The sequence below is a fragment of the Mastigoproctus giganteus genome, chromosome 6 (genome assembly GCF_048544385.1).
Source record: "Mastigoproctus giganteus isolate SK-2022 chromosome 6, ASM4854438v1, whole genome shotgun sequence".
In the NCBI taxonomy this organism is placed as follows: Eukaryota; Metazoa; Arthropoda; class Arachnida; order Uropygi; family Thelyphonidae; genus Mastigoproctus; species Mastigoproctus giganteus.
In genome coordinates, this window is record NC_143580.1 from 210,652,596 (window position 1) to 210,672,594 (window position 19,999).

The window sequence follows — 19,999 nt, forward strand, 5'->3', positions numbered from 1 at the left end:
CTCGCTGTTTGGCCTTACAAGATGCCATTAACCAATTTTGCATATGGTCTAAAGTAAATAATTTTAAAGTTAAAATTTCTAAATGCAACATAATGGCCTTCCATGATCCACACCTCAGATCAATCTTATACGATTATCATACTGATCCCACCCTTTTAAGTAGCGTCAAGAAGCTAAAGGATTTTAGGGGTCAATATTTGTTCTAATGGCTCCTTTATATCTCACATTAACTCTATAATAATGTTGCAATCAAGTTTTAGGACTCGAGACAATTCTTCTACCCCCACTCATTCCGCTTCGTTTCATAGGGTACTTTACCTAAGTTTGGTTATATCAGTCTTGCAATATGGTTCAATTCTGTGGTCTCCTACTTCTGCATTACAATTGCAGCACTTGAAAAAATATAAAACACTGCTGTTAAACAAATGCTAAGAATGAGGGGTGAAATTTGCTATTTTAAACATCAATATTATTCACCTTATCTCAAGAGATATAATCTCCTCCACTTATAAACACACAGATAATTTAAATTTTTTTTATAATGCTTTACGTAATCCTCTAATTTCAGAGGCCACCTTATTGGCAGCATATTTCCATGCTCCTTTCAAAGACACTCAGCAACACAGGTTATTTAAAATCAATTCTAAAAAAGAGTATGGTACATTTAGTCCTTTATCACAAATACTCAAACTGATTAATGATTTTAACTTGGATCCACTCATTAATTTAACAACTTTAAAATAGAGATTATAATAAGGCAATAAGCCAATTTTATCAACTTTTTTTTTTTTTATTTCTATATAGTTTATTATCACTTGGTTAATAGAAATGTCAGTTATGTAACAAATTTTATTATTTACAGATTTTATTATTTACAGATTTTACTATTTCTTGATTTTAATTTCATCTTTATATTAAGTTTTATAGTTTAGATTTCATTTACACTATTCTGTATTCACAGTCTTTATGCATTGCCTTTTCTGTAGCATGCATTTTGTATGGGGAGTTAATCCCTGTTTTGTATGATAATAAATAAATATGCCACTCTGTTATCCGTTTTCCACTGAAAAATCCCTGAAGAATAAAATACAAGGTTACTGAACTATGCCAAATAACTTACTTCATAAGCCTCACAGACACACTCATTCAATTCCCTGCATTTCTCTGTTATAGTACTAATATTAGTTTCATGTACAACTCTATGCAGTGGCAACATTTAAAACTACAGTGTGGTATAATTCTAAATGACAAGGGCACATTTGTTTTGATTTCCTTATGTGAATATTTATTTTATTTTGTGCAGTATTTAAGTGTAATAAATTATCACATAAGGAAATCACACTTAAATAAATTATATTTAAGTGTGATTTATGTAATAAATTATCATTTATTACATAAATCATTAAGTAAATAATCTAATTTCATTCTTTATATAAACATATATTCTTCATATTTCTTTCGAACTACAAAAAATCTGAATAAGTTCAATTAGATTAGAAAATAAAGTAACTTCATACATTTATCATGGTGTCAGCAATTATTTGACAGATGACTTAAGTAAATTTTAAAAATTATCAAATTATTTTGCTACTTTTCTGTATGAAGTGGTAAGTTTCTTCAGAAATTGGTTTCAGAAACTGACACCAATCATTCTGAAACTAATATGCCCTCCTTCTCTCTCTCTCTCTTTTCCCCTCCCTCCCTCCCTCCCCCTCCATATAACACTCTTTACAGTTCAAATAATAAATATAAACATTCTCTTACCTCAAGTTTGGAATGTACACTATGCTTGAAAGCCATATACAATGGAAAGTTTAAAAGGAACACTTTAGATACAAAATGTAGTAGCTTTTCTTTATCTTCTAAAGTCCAGGAACTTGAATCTTCAGCTTTACTTTCCTCCTCCTCGGCAGCAAGTGATTTTTCTTCATTTTTCTCATCATTTTTGTGGTCTGACGTGCATTTCCTACACTGTTCAGTTTTTTCCTGTTCTGAAGATACACAGTCACCATCTGTTTTATCTTTAACCCCTTCTTCGTCCTTCTTGTCTTTATCATTAGCAACATCTTTATGGATGGCTGCATTTTCAATGTTCTTTTTATCAGGCTTTAATTTAGCACCCTTAAGTTCTTCTGAAAGGTTTTGTAGAATTTCAATCACACTAAGAACTAATCCTTGAACTACAGCATTAAATCGGTCAAAATTTTTGGGATCTTTGAAACAGCATGTGCACTGCCTGAAACAATAAATGGAATAAAATTAATATCAACACTTTCCAAGAAAAGTATATATATAAAGAGCATATATAAAGTATATATATGTATATATAAAGTATATATATATATATATATATATATATAAAGAGCATACAATACTTAAATTGAAAAATTTAAATAATGCAGTACCAAATCCCTTATCTGTTGTACAAAAATGTAGAACTGAAAGTCCAGTAGCATTCAGAGCTGGTGTTCATGGTGGCAATTTGAAATTGGCATGCTGAGTACAATAGGTTTATAACTTGCTGAAAATGAGCTATCTAAACTATATAATACTTGCAATGCATTTTTGAGGGTCAAGCAATGCTGGGAGCATAGTTTAAGGATCAATGAGCAGTGACATTGACATGACATCCTTCACCCTTTAACAAAAAGACGTGGCAACATACAAAGGAAAAACTGTACCTTTTGTTCATCGTTCATTTCACAAATATACACATACATGTAAATTTCAATGGTTTTTTTTAGGTCTTTTGTCACGAAGTTAACCTAGATGACAAATAGGGTTGCACCAAGTACAGAGCCCTATGGGACACCCTCCTGTTGAAACCACGTTGTGTTTCAGTATCAGACTTGGAAGGTACACAGCTGCAAGGAGTTTTGTATTATTTGAAGGAAATGGCCCCTTAGTTCAAGATGATGCATGTTCATAACAATATCGTGATCTCAAGTAGTATCAAATGCTTTCTTGATATCTAGGTTGACCATAACTGGATATTTTGTCTCATGACAAGGGCATTTCAAACGCTGAATTCTATTTTCACAAATATATCTACGACAGATACATTTTTATTGGTTGCCTGATTACCATTATTGGTGCCATAATGGTAATCAGAGAGAGAGAGAGAGAGAGAGAGAGAGAGAGAGAGAGAGAGAGAGAGAGAGAGAGAGAGAGGACTGCAAGTCTAGAATCCGGATAAGCCCCATCATATGGAATATCCTTTCAAAAGTTTTTCCCAAACAACTTGTTAGTGCATTTTATAATGCTTAATTTATTCCTTTAATAATTATGAGATCTATTGAAAATATCTTATATACATTTTTAGTTGTTTTTCATAGGGGAAGTGGGGAGGAAGCTTGAGAGAAAAAAATTACAGAGAACAAAATTCTATGAATCTGGTTGCTCAGGCTTATCACAGACATTCTCTTAACCATAACAAGCTAGGGCTTGTTACCTGAGTCTAAAATGTGGACAAAACTGACATACAGATGACACCTGTGAGTCAGTGGACCAAATTTTGGTGAAGTCCGGTTAGTTCTGCAAAAACCAAATAATTTGCCTGTGCCTTCACAATGGCAACACTTTTAGTAACCTTAGGTATACCTCCTCCACCTCCTCCTCCATGTGCAAATTCTGAAACAATGCACCTAATATACTGGAGGGAACAATCCAGGTGTGAACCAACAATCAAGGTGTGAAGAAGGGGTTGAGGTGTATATATAACCACACAGAGAAATACCACCCCTTATGTCACCAGGAAATACTAGGTGTTAGATGGCTGTCGTCAATGGATGCACTTTGCTCATTGGAGGCTTGAAGTGACGAAAATTAAGTTTAGTCTCCAAGGCAAACCTTTGACAACCCTCATCTCTTACATCATGCAGTATGACTGATGTCTTTGAGTTTATGACAGGCAACATGGCAAAATCCAATCTTCTTTATATTTCAAGAATAAAGCTCTAAAACAGTGTTCGCAGGCTACCAGCTAGATAGTCCATCGGATCAAACCTACTGGTAACTCACTAGGAGGTATATCCACTTCACTATTCCCTGTCAAAGACTTAGTACTTGGAATTTCCTCTTTTTGATCTTCTCTGGCTTAAACTCTCTTTACTCCATTCTGTCAAATTCATGTGTTGATTTTATCATTCCCACAATTCCACCAATCACTTGGAACTCTGACTGCCATTCTCTGAAACTTGATTTTCTCCAGTCCAGCTTTCCTAACAATGAGATGATTTTCCTTGATGATTTTAACCTTCACAACTACAGATGGCTTCAGTTTTCTAACCACATGAACCCAGTTGGTCAAGATGGTGAGAATTTTGCAATTGCTAATGGCCTCACACAGATTGTTCATTTACTACCAGAATAGCAGATAATCCCAACCATGCACCCAACAATTCACAACTTGGTGATGGGCTCTTCTCCAATGGAGCATTTCCCTTGTAGCATTTCTCAGCCTCGTGCTGTTTGGCATTACAAGAATGCAAATGGTACAGGATGATCTGCAAGATTTACAGGACGATCTATTCATCTATATTACTCTGTTTTATTCATTACAAAAATACAAATGGAATGGCATGGGATGGGATGGGATGGGATGATCTACAAGATTTCTATTCTTCTTTCCTTGGTTGGTAATCTAACCAAGGAAAGCAGAATAGAAATATATTTTAACCCTGTATAAGTCAATATTAGAAAAAATCTTTGAGGGCATAGCCAGAACTACCCAATTTTTTATATTTTAGCATAACAAATTGAGTAAAATGTGCAAAACTATTTGATCCAAAACCTGTTTGATAGTAAATGAATGGGATATTTATATTAACATACAGGCAGTTCTCGCTTTAGAGTTCTCAGGTTTACGAGTTTTTTCCCTCCAAGTATCAAGTATCAACAAAACTGAAAATATGCACATTAACTGCAAAAAATGCATGTTAAACATTCATAAATAACGCATTTCAAACCATGTGCATAGCTATACAATACAGTGTACCCAGCTTTATGATATTAATCCTTTCAGAGACACCATCATATCATTAAAATATCGTAACGTGAACCCAATAACATTGTTTTTTAGTAATTCCTTTCAAGATCTCAGAAGTTGAAATTTTCGCTGTATAACTAAGCGATTTATCTCTCTAAAATGTCATTTTTAAGGTCACGAGTGTGACCTTAAGGCCATATAAAAGGCTGTGAGCGTGGTTTGTAAATTGTATTAGTTACCAATTCAAATCATTAAAATGCACTACACTTTCATCGTTATCATATGTTCCATTATAAGAATCAATTTTAAACGCCTTTGTGATATTTTTCTAAAGCACATTTCTGGAGGTCACGACCAAAAAACAATTTGCACTTTCCGGTTTATTGAGCTTTTCTGTTACTGCAAGCAATTATAAATGAGTAGTAAACTCTATCTTCTTGCATTTGCAAAAATACCAATAGCTGGAATCGTGTGGTTTTTTACATTATTATGGTGAAATGTGTTTCCCCTTTACTGAAATCTTCAATCGTATAAAAAACATAAATAAATTTTCAGAATCTTCTCTTCATTTCTTTTTTAAGCTTCATAAACTTTTTACTCCACGCAAATTGTGTTAGTTGTAATTTGTGTGTGCCATTAAAAAATGCAAATGCATGCAATCGTGAAATTTATAATTAAAAGAGATTATGTTGGAAACAAATCCCACTTGAAACATTTCTAAAGAAGATGACTCCTCATGCAACAAACCGAGTGCCGAGCCAATAATGAGTGATCAACGAGTGTGCATTTAGTCGATGATGATAAAGAATAAACATTCTTTAACATTTGTAAGTCGAAAATAATTTCTCTATTATTAAAATTTGCTTGATTTTACAGGCTACGTTTTGATTTCTTTGGATAAATCGATCACTGTTTAAACAAACTAATTAGCTAACTAATTTCACTGTTGAGAAGGTAACACCTATTTTTAACCTTATGTCTATATGAAATAAATTCCCGCTTTACGAGTGCGCGCTAGGAATGAATTAACTCAAAGTTGAGAACTACCTGTATTTTATAAAGTCAAAGGTACTGTTTTTCACTTACCTTGATATTAAATGATTAAGAAACTTCTTGAAACTTTTATAGTGCTGTTGAAACACTACTACAAAAATTAGCAGTGACTAGACATGCATTAATCTATGCACCATACTCACTCTATTAAGAACTGAGAACAAGATGAATTTTTCCAGGTAACATTAAAAATTATTGTATGTTATTAATATAAATTTTTTCTCAATAAGCGGAATCCTGACATGACCCATATATAAAGCAACCTTGGATTTTTTTGATTTTGAAATCATCCAAAATTTCTTGACTTATATTCAAATATCTAAAGTAGTATTCCTAGTTCACAGTTTAACCACGCACAACAAATTCATGATGAACAACATTCTAAGTCTAAAAATACAAGAAGCATGATTTTTACATCTGTTCAAGACTATCTTACTTTTTTGTGCTTTAGGGAAGAAGTTTTCCAATGAGAGGATGAAAGTAATGTTTTCATCTGGAGAGTATAATTTAGGTAAAAGATAAAATAACTTTCAGATAGCTGGGTAGCAAGTCTACCCAGCTATCTGAAAGTTATTTTATTAAGAAAAGTTTATCAGTCTTTTTCCCACTCATGAAGGTAGTTTTATTATCACTTCATAATAATCATGATGTGAAAAATTTTCAAGATACACCATGGCTCAAAATATAATGTCCAAATTCTGGATCCTGTAAATTTTTTGACAATTCTCTGAAAGAAGCAAAAACAAACATATATTGATATAACAAACAATTAGGTAATTGCAAATATATCAATCTCGGTTTGTAAAACAATGCTGCCTAATGTTCCCCATTCGCTATACATTGTTTCACCTTCAACATTTGCCATTTCCAAAACTATCTTTTCATATAAAGGAGTGAATATTACTTAAAAACAGGTTTCACATCACTGATTCTTGAAATGGAACATCTTATCAAACCTAAAGAAATAGATTTAAGTCCCTGTTTTTTTTTTTTTTTTTTTTTTCCAAAAGCACATACCCGATTAGGGGAACAGGTCTCAAAACAGTCATCGTCTAAATCAGAATTTATGCTCTCTCTCACTACTTCTAATATTTCTTCTTAACTATCAGACAAATTCAATTCAGTTTCATGATCATTAAAAATTCATGAGAAGCCACACTTATTCCTTACACTTAACAAAATTACCATAAAATTTGGTTATACAAATATTGATGACAAATCTAATATCACTAGTCAGAACAGAAGGTACATATGGCTAATGTTGTGCTAATGGGCTCAACAACAGTCAAGCCACATGTTATATGTTGGTGATAGTGATGTTACATGAAAATGTCAAGCAAATAAAGTAGTAGTTATTATATGTTAAAGTCCTGTCTTACAGCATACACACAGAGGCATACAAATCACTTAAGTTAATCATGAACAGCACAACTTTACCCTATGGTACTGATTTTTTAACTAATTCCATTTTCGTGCAATTCTCTTCCACGTCCTCTGAAGATATACACTGCCAAATCCAGTTGCATTTCCTCCATTAAACTGTGCTCCAGACAGCTTTAAATGGAGATACTTTGTGGACACTCAGTACTACACTAAAAATAAATTGGCACTGCTTACTTTTCCACAACTTTTGTTACCAAATTTAAAAGGTCAATACTTTAAAAGGCCAATCAATACTTTTACATAAACATGGAGAGGTCATTTGTATGTTTTCAAATGTACTCTACATCTACATTATGATGTAGGGTACATTTGTACAACCATTCTCCTTTATTTACACACTCTTGAAACCAACCTTTTCAATGAAAAATTAGTTAGTTCATATTTAGATACCTTCAAAATTATGTAATAAAAAGTTAAACATTTATGAATTTTTTATAATTTAAAAAAAATATTTCATTCTTTCTTGAATCTGTTAAAAATTATTTGTTTGTAAGTAAAAATAAATTACCTCTGAGGCCATGCTTGAACATAATTACACAAAACAGATATTTCCACTTTTGTTAGTGATCGCTGTTCTCCTTTACGTGTCTCATTCTCATCTTTCAAATAAAAAAAAATTCAATTAAAAAAAATCTATATTTTAGATATATTATATATATATATTAGTTACATGTGAAATACTAATAGATGAATCCAAAGTAATATTTCTAAGTATTATTTTGAATAAGTACACTAAGTCAACAATTAATATTATTTTTCTATAACATTGTTGGCCCATTATGAACCTATATCTAATTAATGTAATAAATTCATTATTATGGTTGCACTCATCATGACAATTTGTATATAGTGTTAACGGTTGTCACCCATTTGTAGAAGTTTGGGTTCAAAGCCCATCATAGACTGAGAGGATTCTTAAAGACCTCTTCAATTGAAATGCAGTTAGTCAGTCTCAGGAAGAGGGAAATATGCTTTTTTTCCCATTAATTATTCAGGATTTGTCAGTTAACACAACATGCAAATCAGCCCATGAACACATACCTGTACAGACATAATGCACTTCAAATGGAACTGGAGAACCATAACAAATGTTGCACTATAGATAGATTAGTGGTGCAGCAAAAATTCCCAAGAATGTTTGCACACAGCCAGCATATGAATATTTTGCGTAGAACAAACATGATGGCACTGCCAGCTGTGGATGAAATTGACAAATAAATCAAAAAGAAAACTCTATTTTATTCAATTTATCGGGAAAAGACTTGCTTAGGCTAGGTTCGTACAATCGACTTTGAAAGATGACCCTTGGGGTTTACCATACAAATTGGTTATTGAGAAGATCCATCCTTTGGATATCTTTTCTTCGGTCTGTCTTGGTAATTCAGAAACTCTGGATTGGTACAAATCTATCAATGCTGTTTTAGATGTAAATTATTAAATTAACTAGAAACTCTCGTATGGTATTAAGTCTTCTACTCTTGGTTTGTATTGCTTTTTTTTTTTTTTTTTTTTTGATTTGGTAGTTGTTGGCGCATCGGCTTCTGTGGCCATATTGCACCTCCCAAGGTTTTTGCAGTACTTTGATCCAAGCCCGAGGCGGGAATCGAACCCGCGACCTTTGGGTTGCCGGGCAGGTATTTTACCCACTCGGCTAGCCCGGTCGGCAGGTTTGTATTGCACATGTATTTTTATTCCAATTGTCTGCTATGCTGCTGGGGCTTTGGGCTCTAAAGTTGTAAATTATATGGTTAAAAGTTATGTCACACAGGTGCAGCATTTTAGATGGTATTATTCACGAAGATCTCCCATCTCTGGAGGGTTCCGTTCAGACTATTATGTGGCTGCAGCACCCATCATACCAAGGTTCTAGTCAGGAGGATTCATTTTCATGTGATGAAATTGAAAACTGCAATTCTTTCCATGATGGATGGAAAGTGTCCTGGTCTGGATTTGTTGGAAGTAGCTGTTCTTAAGCGAGTTTGGCAGGTTTGTCCTCAAATTATTTCAAATTTACTTAATACTTGCTTGGTTGATGGAGTTTTCCCTTTGCTCTGGAAGCAAGTGCGTTTGAAGCTCCTCCTTAAAAGCTATAATAAACCCCCAAACGATTCTTCCTCTTATAGACCTATTGCTCTGTTGCCAATCCTGGGAAAAATTAATTGTATTCCGCTTCCAAAAATATTATTTGGACAAAGATTTGAATGCACAAAATCAATTTGGATTTATGTGTGGAAAATTAACCCTTGATACTATTTGGTCTTAAATTCTATCCAGAATTCTGATTCGAAAATGTCCTTGGCCTCTTTGTGGACTTTAAAGGCCTTTGACACCATATGTGGCAAAGCAGCCTGGAGAGGTTCAGGGAGGTCAAGGTATCTGCTCCTATCTACTGCCTTCTTGCAGATTACTTTACTGATTGAAAAATTTTGGTTTCTTCAGGATTTTGTTCTGTCTCAAGGTCTATTACTAGATGCTGTCCTCAGGGATCCATTCTGGGCCTTATGTGCTGCAACGTGGTCATTGATGGGTGGCTTTCTGTGGATCGAGAAAACATCCTTCGAGTTGCTTACACTGATGACCTTATTATCTTAATTTTCGGAAATTCTAGATTAGATCTGGAAAACAGAGCGAATGATTTCTTAAAGGATCTTAATATATGGTGTTCTACACACAAACTAAAGCTCTCTATTGATAAGACGAAGCAGATGCTATTGAAAGGGAATCTAAGTTTGAACAGACCTAATATTAAACTGAATGGGGAAACAATTAAAATAACAAAAACTTATAAATACCTTGGCATCGTTTTGGATGATCAGCTTAATTTCATTAGCCATGCTAAAATTATTTTGCAGAAAATCAAAACCTTAACTTGTAAAATTATTAAATTAACTAGAAACTCTCGTATGGTATTGTCTTCTACTCTTGGTTTGTATTACACTTTTTTTTTTTTTTTAGTCCTCGCCTTTTTCCCATTATATATATGAGGTCAGCGTTTTTACTGTTTTGGCATGAAATTTTTACGGCTGAATGCCCTTCCTGACGCCAACCCTCACCCTTTATCTGGGCTGGGAATATGCGGTGGTCATTCCCTGACCTACCGCATCCTCCGTATTTGGTGGTCACAGGCTTGAACCCTGGTCTAATCAAGAAGCGTGTGCTACACACTGCTGCACCAGCCCACCTGGCTACGGAGGCGCCCTTGATTTGTATTACATTATATGTATTTTTATACCAATTGTCTGCTATTCTGCTGGGGCTTTGGGTTCTAAAGTTGTAAATTATATTGGTTAAAAAGGCATGTCACACAGGTGCAGCATTTCTTTTTATTGGCTACCAGCAGATCTTCTAGAACTGTGTCTCAGGTAGCATTACAGGTATTATGTCATCGACTCCCAATACAATATGAGAGAATGTTACATTACCTTCTATATTACAGAAAGAAAACTCTTCCAGTTAGTTTGAGAGGTTTCACTGTTAATTCTGATTCAGGAGAAGGATGCTATTAAAAGAATTAGATCGGAGTTCTCTCCAGGGAGTGGCAAAATGATTGGGAGCATTCTGGACTAGGAAGAAAAACTTAAATTTTTACCTGAAGTCTCTGACTATAAGAAACAACATGCTTGGTTTATTCCTGAAATTTTCTCTACCTTTCTGATTACTGGTCATGGAAGTATAAATTCTAAACTGTTTGCCCTGGGACTGTCTGATACTCCTCTTTATCAGTGTGGTGCTCTCAAATCTGTTGAATATCTCATTTTTGATTGCCCATATTATGTAGATATAAGAAATGAATTGCAGCTGTTGACCAATGTTTATGTTGATACTGAATTGCCGGACTTTCTCATGAATAAGGAGAATTCCAATGCTTTCACCTTGTTTGCTGAAAGATTATTCAAGCGTAGGAAGAGTATTGTTAATGTTCAAGTTACATAATCCTGTTATGGGTCTAAGGTGAACACTCTTTATGAGTTGGCTCTTTCCTTGGATTTCCAATTTCCTCAATTAATTTGTTAAGTTGTAACTGTGATTGAGATTTCTGAATTATTTTGTTTCGTATATAGAAATATCTAGTGAAGGCAGTAATCTTGGCTGTTTCACTAAGGGACAGAGTTAGGATGTTTACTGTGTAAAATTGCAAGTTGAATTATCATTATAAAATGTCTCAGGGAGCTAGTAAATCAGTCTATTTCTCTCAGGGCTTGATTACGGATGTATATATTTTGTATATTTTATAAGATGTAAATTTTGCCTTTCTTTAGTTTAATTATGATCTTCTCTCTTCGTCTTCCAGGGGATGCCTCTTGTCATTATCCCATTTCCCATAGTTCTCAAGCTATTTTCCTGCTGCTATTCTTACTGGGATTTTCACAACTTTCTGAAATCCCCCTACATGTTACTTTCTGGAATGTAGTCCCTGGCATGCCTCCTCATGGCAAAGGTTGAGAGTCAGGGGGCAGGGGACTAGGTGTCCCCTGCCTAGTCCCCTGCCTGCAAAGTTGCCAGGTGCTGGCACTCAATGCTCAACATAACAACACACATACCTACATACATACACTTGCCAGCCTTAGCTTTGCCTTTCAGATGCTACTGCGGCTTATAGGGAAACCCTGGAGACCAAAAAAAAAAAAACAAACACACCTTTACCTTGTAGAGCATTTCACTGCACAGCAACAATCTTGTCTTTATCTCAATATGCAATTCAGTAATTAACCACCATATATTCCACCTTAATGGCCTCCGTAGCCAAGTGGTCAGGAGCGGGAGTGCAGTAGCACACGCTCTTTGAGTAGACCGGGGTTCAAGCCCCTGACTGCTGAATATGGTCGATCTGCCAACACGCACTGGACCAGCATAGCAGATTACGGTCCATTTCCCTCAGCATGAATTGTTGAGGAGGCTTCCATCCTGCAGTGGGTTGATAATGGCTGCACTTTACCTTTTTTTTTATTCCACCTTAATCTTCTGGAAGGACATGAGATAAAAATGAGTCCAATAACTTTAGTCTAGCCCCTCCCCTAATTCTGAGAAGTGTCTAATCATATCAACATATCTACCTTTCAAATTCAAAAACAGTGAGGAGTTGCAGTGAAAATAATGAAATTTTTTACATATGTTAGTGTATATGGCAGCAGTTCCCAAACTGTGTGCCATGGGATATTTTAAATTTTCGGGAGAAACAGTGATACTCAACATCTGTCGGACACAGGCAAACTACTAGCTTGAGGTAGTTCACAGTTTCAACATTACTTATTAAGTTGTTTGGATCTAACTACTTAATAAGTGGAACTGTTAAGTATTTACTTTGGACTAGGGCCCCATGGAAAAATTACTTCAACACTAAGGGCACCATGAAAAAATTAGAGGCACTAAAGTTTGGGAACCTCTAGTATATGGTAAAAAGTCAAAGAGTTGGGATCAAATGAATCCCAGCTATGCAAAGAAGTGACACACCAGAAAGGTTTTATGAGTTGGAATGGAAGAAAGCCTTGACTTTGTTTCTCTTTGCAGTACCACATTCCCAGTATATATGATGGGAAGAACATGGGGGGGGGATGCTCTGGTACCCTGAAAGAGGGGTGTTTTTATTTTGATCTGCCATCTTGAAACAAGATTGCCTCCATATAAACCAAATTTACTGTACATGTGAGGATTTACAGTATATTCAACAGCAGGGATGATAATTTTTAATAGGAATGCCATAATAACTATAAAGTCAGTAAAATATTTTCAGTCATGCCTTACCAGTGGGGGAAGAAAGGGTCCAGCCAAAGAACTTTTCTGAAAATAATGGCAGAAAATGTGCCCATTGAACCAATTGAAGGATAAATAAATATTATTTAAAATTATAACATTAATTTAAAAAAAAAAATTTTTTTCTATAGAAGGTAGCAGTATAAGCACAGCAAGCTTTGTCACTTTGTTTTAGAAAACCATACATATAAGTTTTCAATTGAAAATACTGGATGTTTTCTTATGTATTTCTTTTTTTTTTAGCTTCTGAGATTTTTTCTCCTTGATACAAAAAAGAGGATATAAGTTAATTACATTGTAACAGACTTCCTTGTTTTAACATGTGAATTTATAAATGTTACTCAAAAAATCCACTTCATACAAAGCAATGTAACAAGATCTTACTATGATCCACTCTAAACTAACTGACATCTGTGCTCAAATTTAACTGAAAGGGGTGCATAATCACAGTGCGACAAACTATGTTTTTAGTCTATACAAGGTGTAGTAGCTATATCAAGTGCCATGCAGGTTGAACCAGTTGAAGTAAAATCCAGAGACTCCCAACAGGTCTACTTTTTATTTATTTTAAATAAATATACTGTTAAAAATTCATACCTTTTTTTACATTACTGATATTCTTTATGTGCTGATAAAATTTCTTTGCATGCTAAGTTTTGCATGTATGTCTACCATATATTTTACCATTCATGTTTCAGACTAAGGGTATGTGAGAGAAGTCTGGTAGTATGCCACGGCAACTGAAAAAACTTAATGTTTCATATTCTTGCAGAAAAAAAAAAAAAAATGTAAACAACTCAGTAATGTAGCTCTCACAGAACTACTCCCATTCGTATCAGCCTAATGTGAGGCAACTTTTTCTGATATTATATAACAGCTCTGAATTAAAAACAAAATTAAGAAATCATGTCTCTAAAGAATGATTTCACTAAAAAAAAATCACATTTATGAGTTCATTTAATTGAAAGAAATTATATGAATTTCATTAAAAGAAATAAAATGTTTCTAGAATAGAATTTAATTTTCAAACAAGTTTGAAAATTTGATTTCATCTAAATAAGTTCAAATTTTGCACTAAATTATAGTTTTTCTTTTAATTTTATTAATCACTGTTCACTAATGGTTGTATAAAAATGTTTGCATATATATATATATATATATATACACACAAAGCTTTTTATTAAATTCAAAGGATCCTATCAGTCTCTATATATAGTGAAGTCAAAGTATAACTGCAATCTACAAAATCCAAATCATAATAATTCCATATTTACAAAATACAGAAAAATACCAAATTTTAACAGTTATTATTGAATTAGGCTTACGTCGAAAGGCACGCCATCATGGGGCTAGTGCCTCTCAATATATGCCATCAATAACAACAAAAGCTATCTTTTTCTGCTAGTTATATGTCAGCCTAACCATATTATGATATAACTAAATATACTATAAATAATAGCATTAAGTTTAAACTAGATTAAGCAAAGTAGCAATTTTTGAGTTGATATATGGTCATATTATTATAAGTTATCTGAAATTACGTTATATGAAAATTAGATAGTATGAATCAGAGCTGTAATACTCAATATGTTCTACGTTGATAATAATATTAGTAAATTAATAAGAGGAGTTTACCTCAATATAGTACGTGGAACACTTCCGTATGATACCCTCCAGAAATTAAAACGGAAAAAATGAAAAAATCGACAACTTACCGGTCCATTAAAGTAAAATATAAATAATTAAAGTAAAATATAAATAATTAAATAATCAATTTAACATAATTCAAAACAATTAAAATTAAAATTAACGCAATTAAAAGAATAACGAAAATATTCAAAACGATTCAAAACGGAAGTGTTCCACGTACTATATTGAGGTAAACTCCTCTTATTAATTTACTAAAGTTATATGAAAAATAACGGCAGACTGGCAAAAGTAAATGCTAGCCCTACAGATAGCCAAAAACTTAAACATTATTAAAATATATGCAAAAGTGTTTCTGTTTCTTAAGCAAAATGCAGGTGAAAAGCAAAGTCATAGACCAAAATATAGGCAAACCCTTGTAGCCTATTCCTTTTGCCTAGATTTTGGTCTATGACTTTGCTTTGCTTTTTACCTGTGCATTTTGCTTAAGAAACAGAAACACTTGTGCATATATTTTAATAATGTTTAGGTTTTTGGCTAGGTTTTTATTATAATTATGGGGCATAATGGTCAGTCTATTATTTTTTGTTACTTTGTTTTATTTTCTTAGTTTGTTTAGTCTCTATTGGTGATATTTCATGTATCTTGGAACTGGCACCTTACTGGGGGTGCCACTAAATTTTATACAAATTGGTTTTAATTTTAAATGGAATTATTTTTAATTGAATTTTATTTGAATTTCTAAATTATTCAGAAACTTTCGGCTAAAATTTTAGTCTTGTTACCTTTGCTTTCCCCTCCCCGTTAATTTAACCTTTATGTTAATTTAACTATTATGTTTAATAGTTTTCGCTCAACAGTTTTGCCATACTACTGGCATATGTTTTGATTTTAATTTTAAACTTAATATTGGTTTTTTATATATACAGGGTGTCTCAAAAATATTGGTACAAACATTTAGGGGAGGTAGGGAGGTAGGTAACATCTAAAAGCATGTGAATCGCATAGGAACCCATAACCGGAAATGTCACCGTAAGTCGGTACATGGCGCTGTTCATCAGTCCGTGAGAGTGAAAATTTCTGGTTTACTCATTCAAGCAGTAGTCATCGCACAAACAGCATGCATCAATATACGAATTGTGAGCTGGCAGACATGCACCTAGTATATGGATTAGCAGAGGCCAATGGACGAGCCGCTCAATGAATTATGGAGAAAGCTTCCCAGACAGACATGTACCAGACCACTGTTTGCATGTGTGCATCAAAATTTGTGCGATTATGGGTCATTTAGAGGTAAGAGGAGTAATGCAGGCTTGTTTGTTTGTTGTTATTTGGTTTTTAGGAGCATTAGCAACTAAGGCCATATTGCTCCGGGATATGCGGTGGTCATTCCTTGACCTTTCCGCATACTCCGTATTTGGTGGTGACGGGCTCGAACCCCGGTCTAATCAAGAAGCATGTGCTACGCACTGCTGCTCCTTCCCACCTGGCTACGGAGGCGCCCGTAATGCAGGCAGACCCCGTTCGACACGAACTCCCACCATGGAAGAAAGTGTGTTGAATGCTGTCCAGAATAATCCTACTACCAGCACACGTGCCGTTGCCTCTGCCTTAGGAGTGTCTCGTTGCAGTATACAGCATGTCTGGCACCACGATTTCTTACACCTCTTTCATCTCCAAAGGGATCAGTTACTGCTCCCCCAAGATCATCCTGCACGTGTGACTTTTGCGAAGTGGTTTCTCCAAGAAAGTGTTCAAGACTTGAATTTTCCAGCCTATGTTTTGTTCACGGATAAGACTTATTTCACTCGGGAAGGCTTATTCAATCAGCACAATGCTCATGTGTGAACTCACGACAACCCACACAGTGAGCGCCCCCCCATGTGGCACAACATCGCTTCGCAATAAATGTGTGGGCAGGTATGGTTGGTGACTGCTTAGTCGGTCCATACCTGTTACCATCCCGCATGAACTCCGCTAAATATTGGATCTTTCTTGAACAAGTTCTACCAGGGTTACTTGACATGTTCCAGCAAATGTGAGACAACATTTGGTTTCAACATGACGGGGTGCCTGCCCATTATGGAAGGTGTGTTCGTGACCATTTGAACAGGCATTTTGGGCATCGATGAATTGGCCGTGGACCCGTTGCCTAGCCCCAATGCTCAACTGATTTATCGAGCCTTGATTTCTTTCTGTGGGGGGACCCTCACATTAGGTCTAATTGCAATAGTCCAGATATTGCACTAAGGAGTGTGATTAGGACTATAAAGCTACTTATAGAATATGATTTAATATGACAATTAGGTCAATAAAACGGCAAAAACTTTTAAAAACCCATTTCATAGTGCTGAAAATTCTTTGATTTTCACATGGATAATCTTGTCCCCAGGTCCAATTAAATTCAGAAAAAGGCTTCAGACGTGGAATATCAAAGCAACATTTGTATTGTTTAAAAGCAACCAAAAAACAGTTGACAGTGATGGCTGTCCATCAATGCCCAGAAGTAATATAATAATTACTCCTGAAAGTGAATTTTCAATCAGACATTCGACCAAGGGCATGACTGGATATGTCAAAGGCTACCAGCAGAATAAGGGAAGAAAAAAAAAAAAAACGTCGAAAAATTTACCAAAGGTAAGTAAAATAATAAAAGCATATGTTTTAATTTTTTAGCATTAGTATGACATATGATGCAAAAAAGCAAGCTTATACAGCATCAGCCAAAGAAATGAAAAAAACTTTCACCTATCTGTTTGTTCCAAAAGTTTGTCCAGTTCTTCCTTGAATTTATTTAAGTAATCAATCACTTGCTCGCTAAAGATAAATACAGTGAAACTTCTCCTAACGGACACCTCTCGTTAACGGACATCTCTCTACAACGGACATTTTCAAATTCCTCAACTCACCTCCATTGGTTTTAACGTGTTTGCAGCTTCTGTCTAGCGGACATTCTCTGTAACGGACGCGGACAGGCAATCTGCATTGTTTCGTTTAGATTTGCACATAATTTGATCTCCCCATAACGGACAGCCGGCGAGCTCACGGCCCTTTTTCTAGGAACGTTTCTTCCACGTATTGCCTCAATCGTGTGTTTATTTTCTATTTCCGATTCTCCGAATTCTATCAAGGTTTACGTCGCGGTTCTAAACCCTTTTTTAAGAATTTTAAGGCACGTGTAAAACTTCTGATGAATTCGGTGTGTGCAGGGAGGGGGGGGGAATATGGTTGGCCTTTCGTCTTTTCAGTTTCAGTTTTCAGTTTTGTTCAGTGTCGTGTGAAGTGCACAATGTCTTCTCGTAAACATTTAACTTTAAAAGATAAAGTCGAACTCATTAATACGTATGATCGGCAATAAAATAGTGTTCGCAATCTCGCTGTAAAATTCAAAATCGGGAAGACGCAGGTAAGCGACATCCTAAAGAAAAAAAATGAACTGCTCAAACAATTTTGGCAACACGTAAATGATCAGGTTCAAAAATCATTCCCGAAAACTGTTGGACTTCAAATTTGTCGCGCACGTGCTAAAAAAAATTCCTATTAATGGGCCTATTATTAGGGAAAAGGCTTTGGAGGTTGCGAAATCTATGGGAGTAAATGAGTTCTGTGGGATGGCTAGACAAGTTCAAAACTCGGCATAAAATTTCTTGGAAAACCGTAAGTGGTGAAGGTGGATCTGTTGATACTGGGGTTGTAACAGAGTGGACCGTCAAATTGGAAGAGTTATGTCGTGATTTTGAAGCTAAGGATATTTACAACTGTGACAAAACAGGATTGTTTTTTTAAAGCTCTTCCTGAAAACAATGAGTCTAAAAAACGAAAATGCCAGGGCGGAAAAATTTCTAAGGAACGCTTGACTGTACTATTGTGTACAAATATGCTGGGAGACTTTGAACAACCTCTTGTTATAAGAAAACCACAAAATCCTCGTTGTTTCAAGGGCATAAAGTTGAATCTTTTGAATGTTGATTGGAAGTCTAATAAAAAAACGTGGATGACACGAGATATCATGAGCGAATGGATAAGTCACTTTAACCAAAACATGATTCGTCAAAACAGAAAAATTATTCTTTTCATGGATAATGCTGCATCTCACCCGCACATTGAATTTTCCAATATTCAAATCATTTTTCTGCCACCAAACACATCTGCAGAGTGTCAGCCCTTGGATTAAGGGATAATAAAAAATTTTAAAATTCACTACAGAAAACGTGTTTTAAGACATCTCATTGCAAACATGAACGATGTAACATGTGCGAGTGACCTTGCAAAGAAAATCAGCATCCTAGATGCGATTCAATGGATTTCCTCTTCAGTAAACGCAATTAGAAAACAAACTGTCGTGAACTGTTTTGTAAAGTCTGGCTTCTCAAGCGCAAAATTGAAGTTGTGAACAGCAATGTGGGGCACCAAGAAGAACAAGTACTTCAACATCTATTGATAATGTACAGCTACAAGTGACCCTGGCTACAAAGATATAGACTCAAACCTCAGTACAGAAGATGGTGCTCTAAATATCAACGACATTATCATCGATATTTTTCAAGAAGTTCCTCATGAGGATGAAGAAATGGAAGGAGGTCATTCTGTCGAAGAACATATTAACGACGAACCACCGATGAAAATAGAAGAAGCGCTCATACAAATCAATCGTTTAAAAATGTTTTTCGCCGCTGAAGAAGATACTGAAGGACTTTCGATGGATTCTTCACTCCAAACAAATGTTGAAAACAAAATTATCAGCCGGAAGAAGGTGCAGAAGAAAATAAGTGATTACTGTATGTATTTTTCTTAAGATAAAGTCATAATATGCATAGCACAATTGTATGTATATTATTTACAAAAATATTGTGCAAAATCTGTATATAATTTAATTTAATTTTACATTAAACGTTTAACGATTTTTCTTTCTTTCTTTTTTTTTTCTCCCTCAGACTTCTTGTTAGCGGACACTTCTCTCTAACGGACACATTTTCGTTCCCCCTGGCTGTCCGTTAAAGGGAAGTTTCACTGTATATGCACATACAGGGTGTCTCAAAAATATTGGTACAAACGTTTAGGGGAGGTAGATAACATCTAAAGGAATGTAAATTGCATAGGAACCCATAACCGGAAATG

The 19,999-nt window shown here is 34.8% G+C and overlaps 1 protein-coding gene across 1 annotated transcript in view; it reads right to left on the reverse strand.

The window, feature by feature from the left end:
* The window catches only part of puf (ubiquitinyl hydrolase 1 puf), a 1,022,896-nt gene that overhangs the window by 947,652 nt on the left and 55,245 nt on the right, over nucleotides 1-19,999 (reverse strand). Inside the window, exons 2-3 of the mRNA XM_090376705.1 lie at nucleotides 7,992-8,082; nucleotides 1,765-2,236 (exon numbers count right to left, since the gene is read on the reverse strand). Of these exons, the coding sequence (XP_090232831.1) occupies nucleotides 1,765-2,236; nucleotides 7,992-8,082 (563 nt within the window). The remainder of the gene's footprint in view (nucleotides 1-1,764; nucleotides 2,237-7,991; nucleotides 8,083-19,999) is intronic.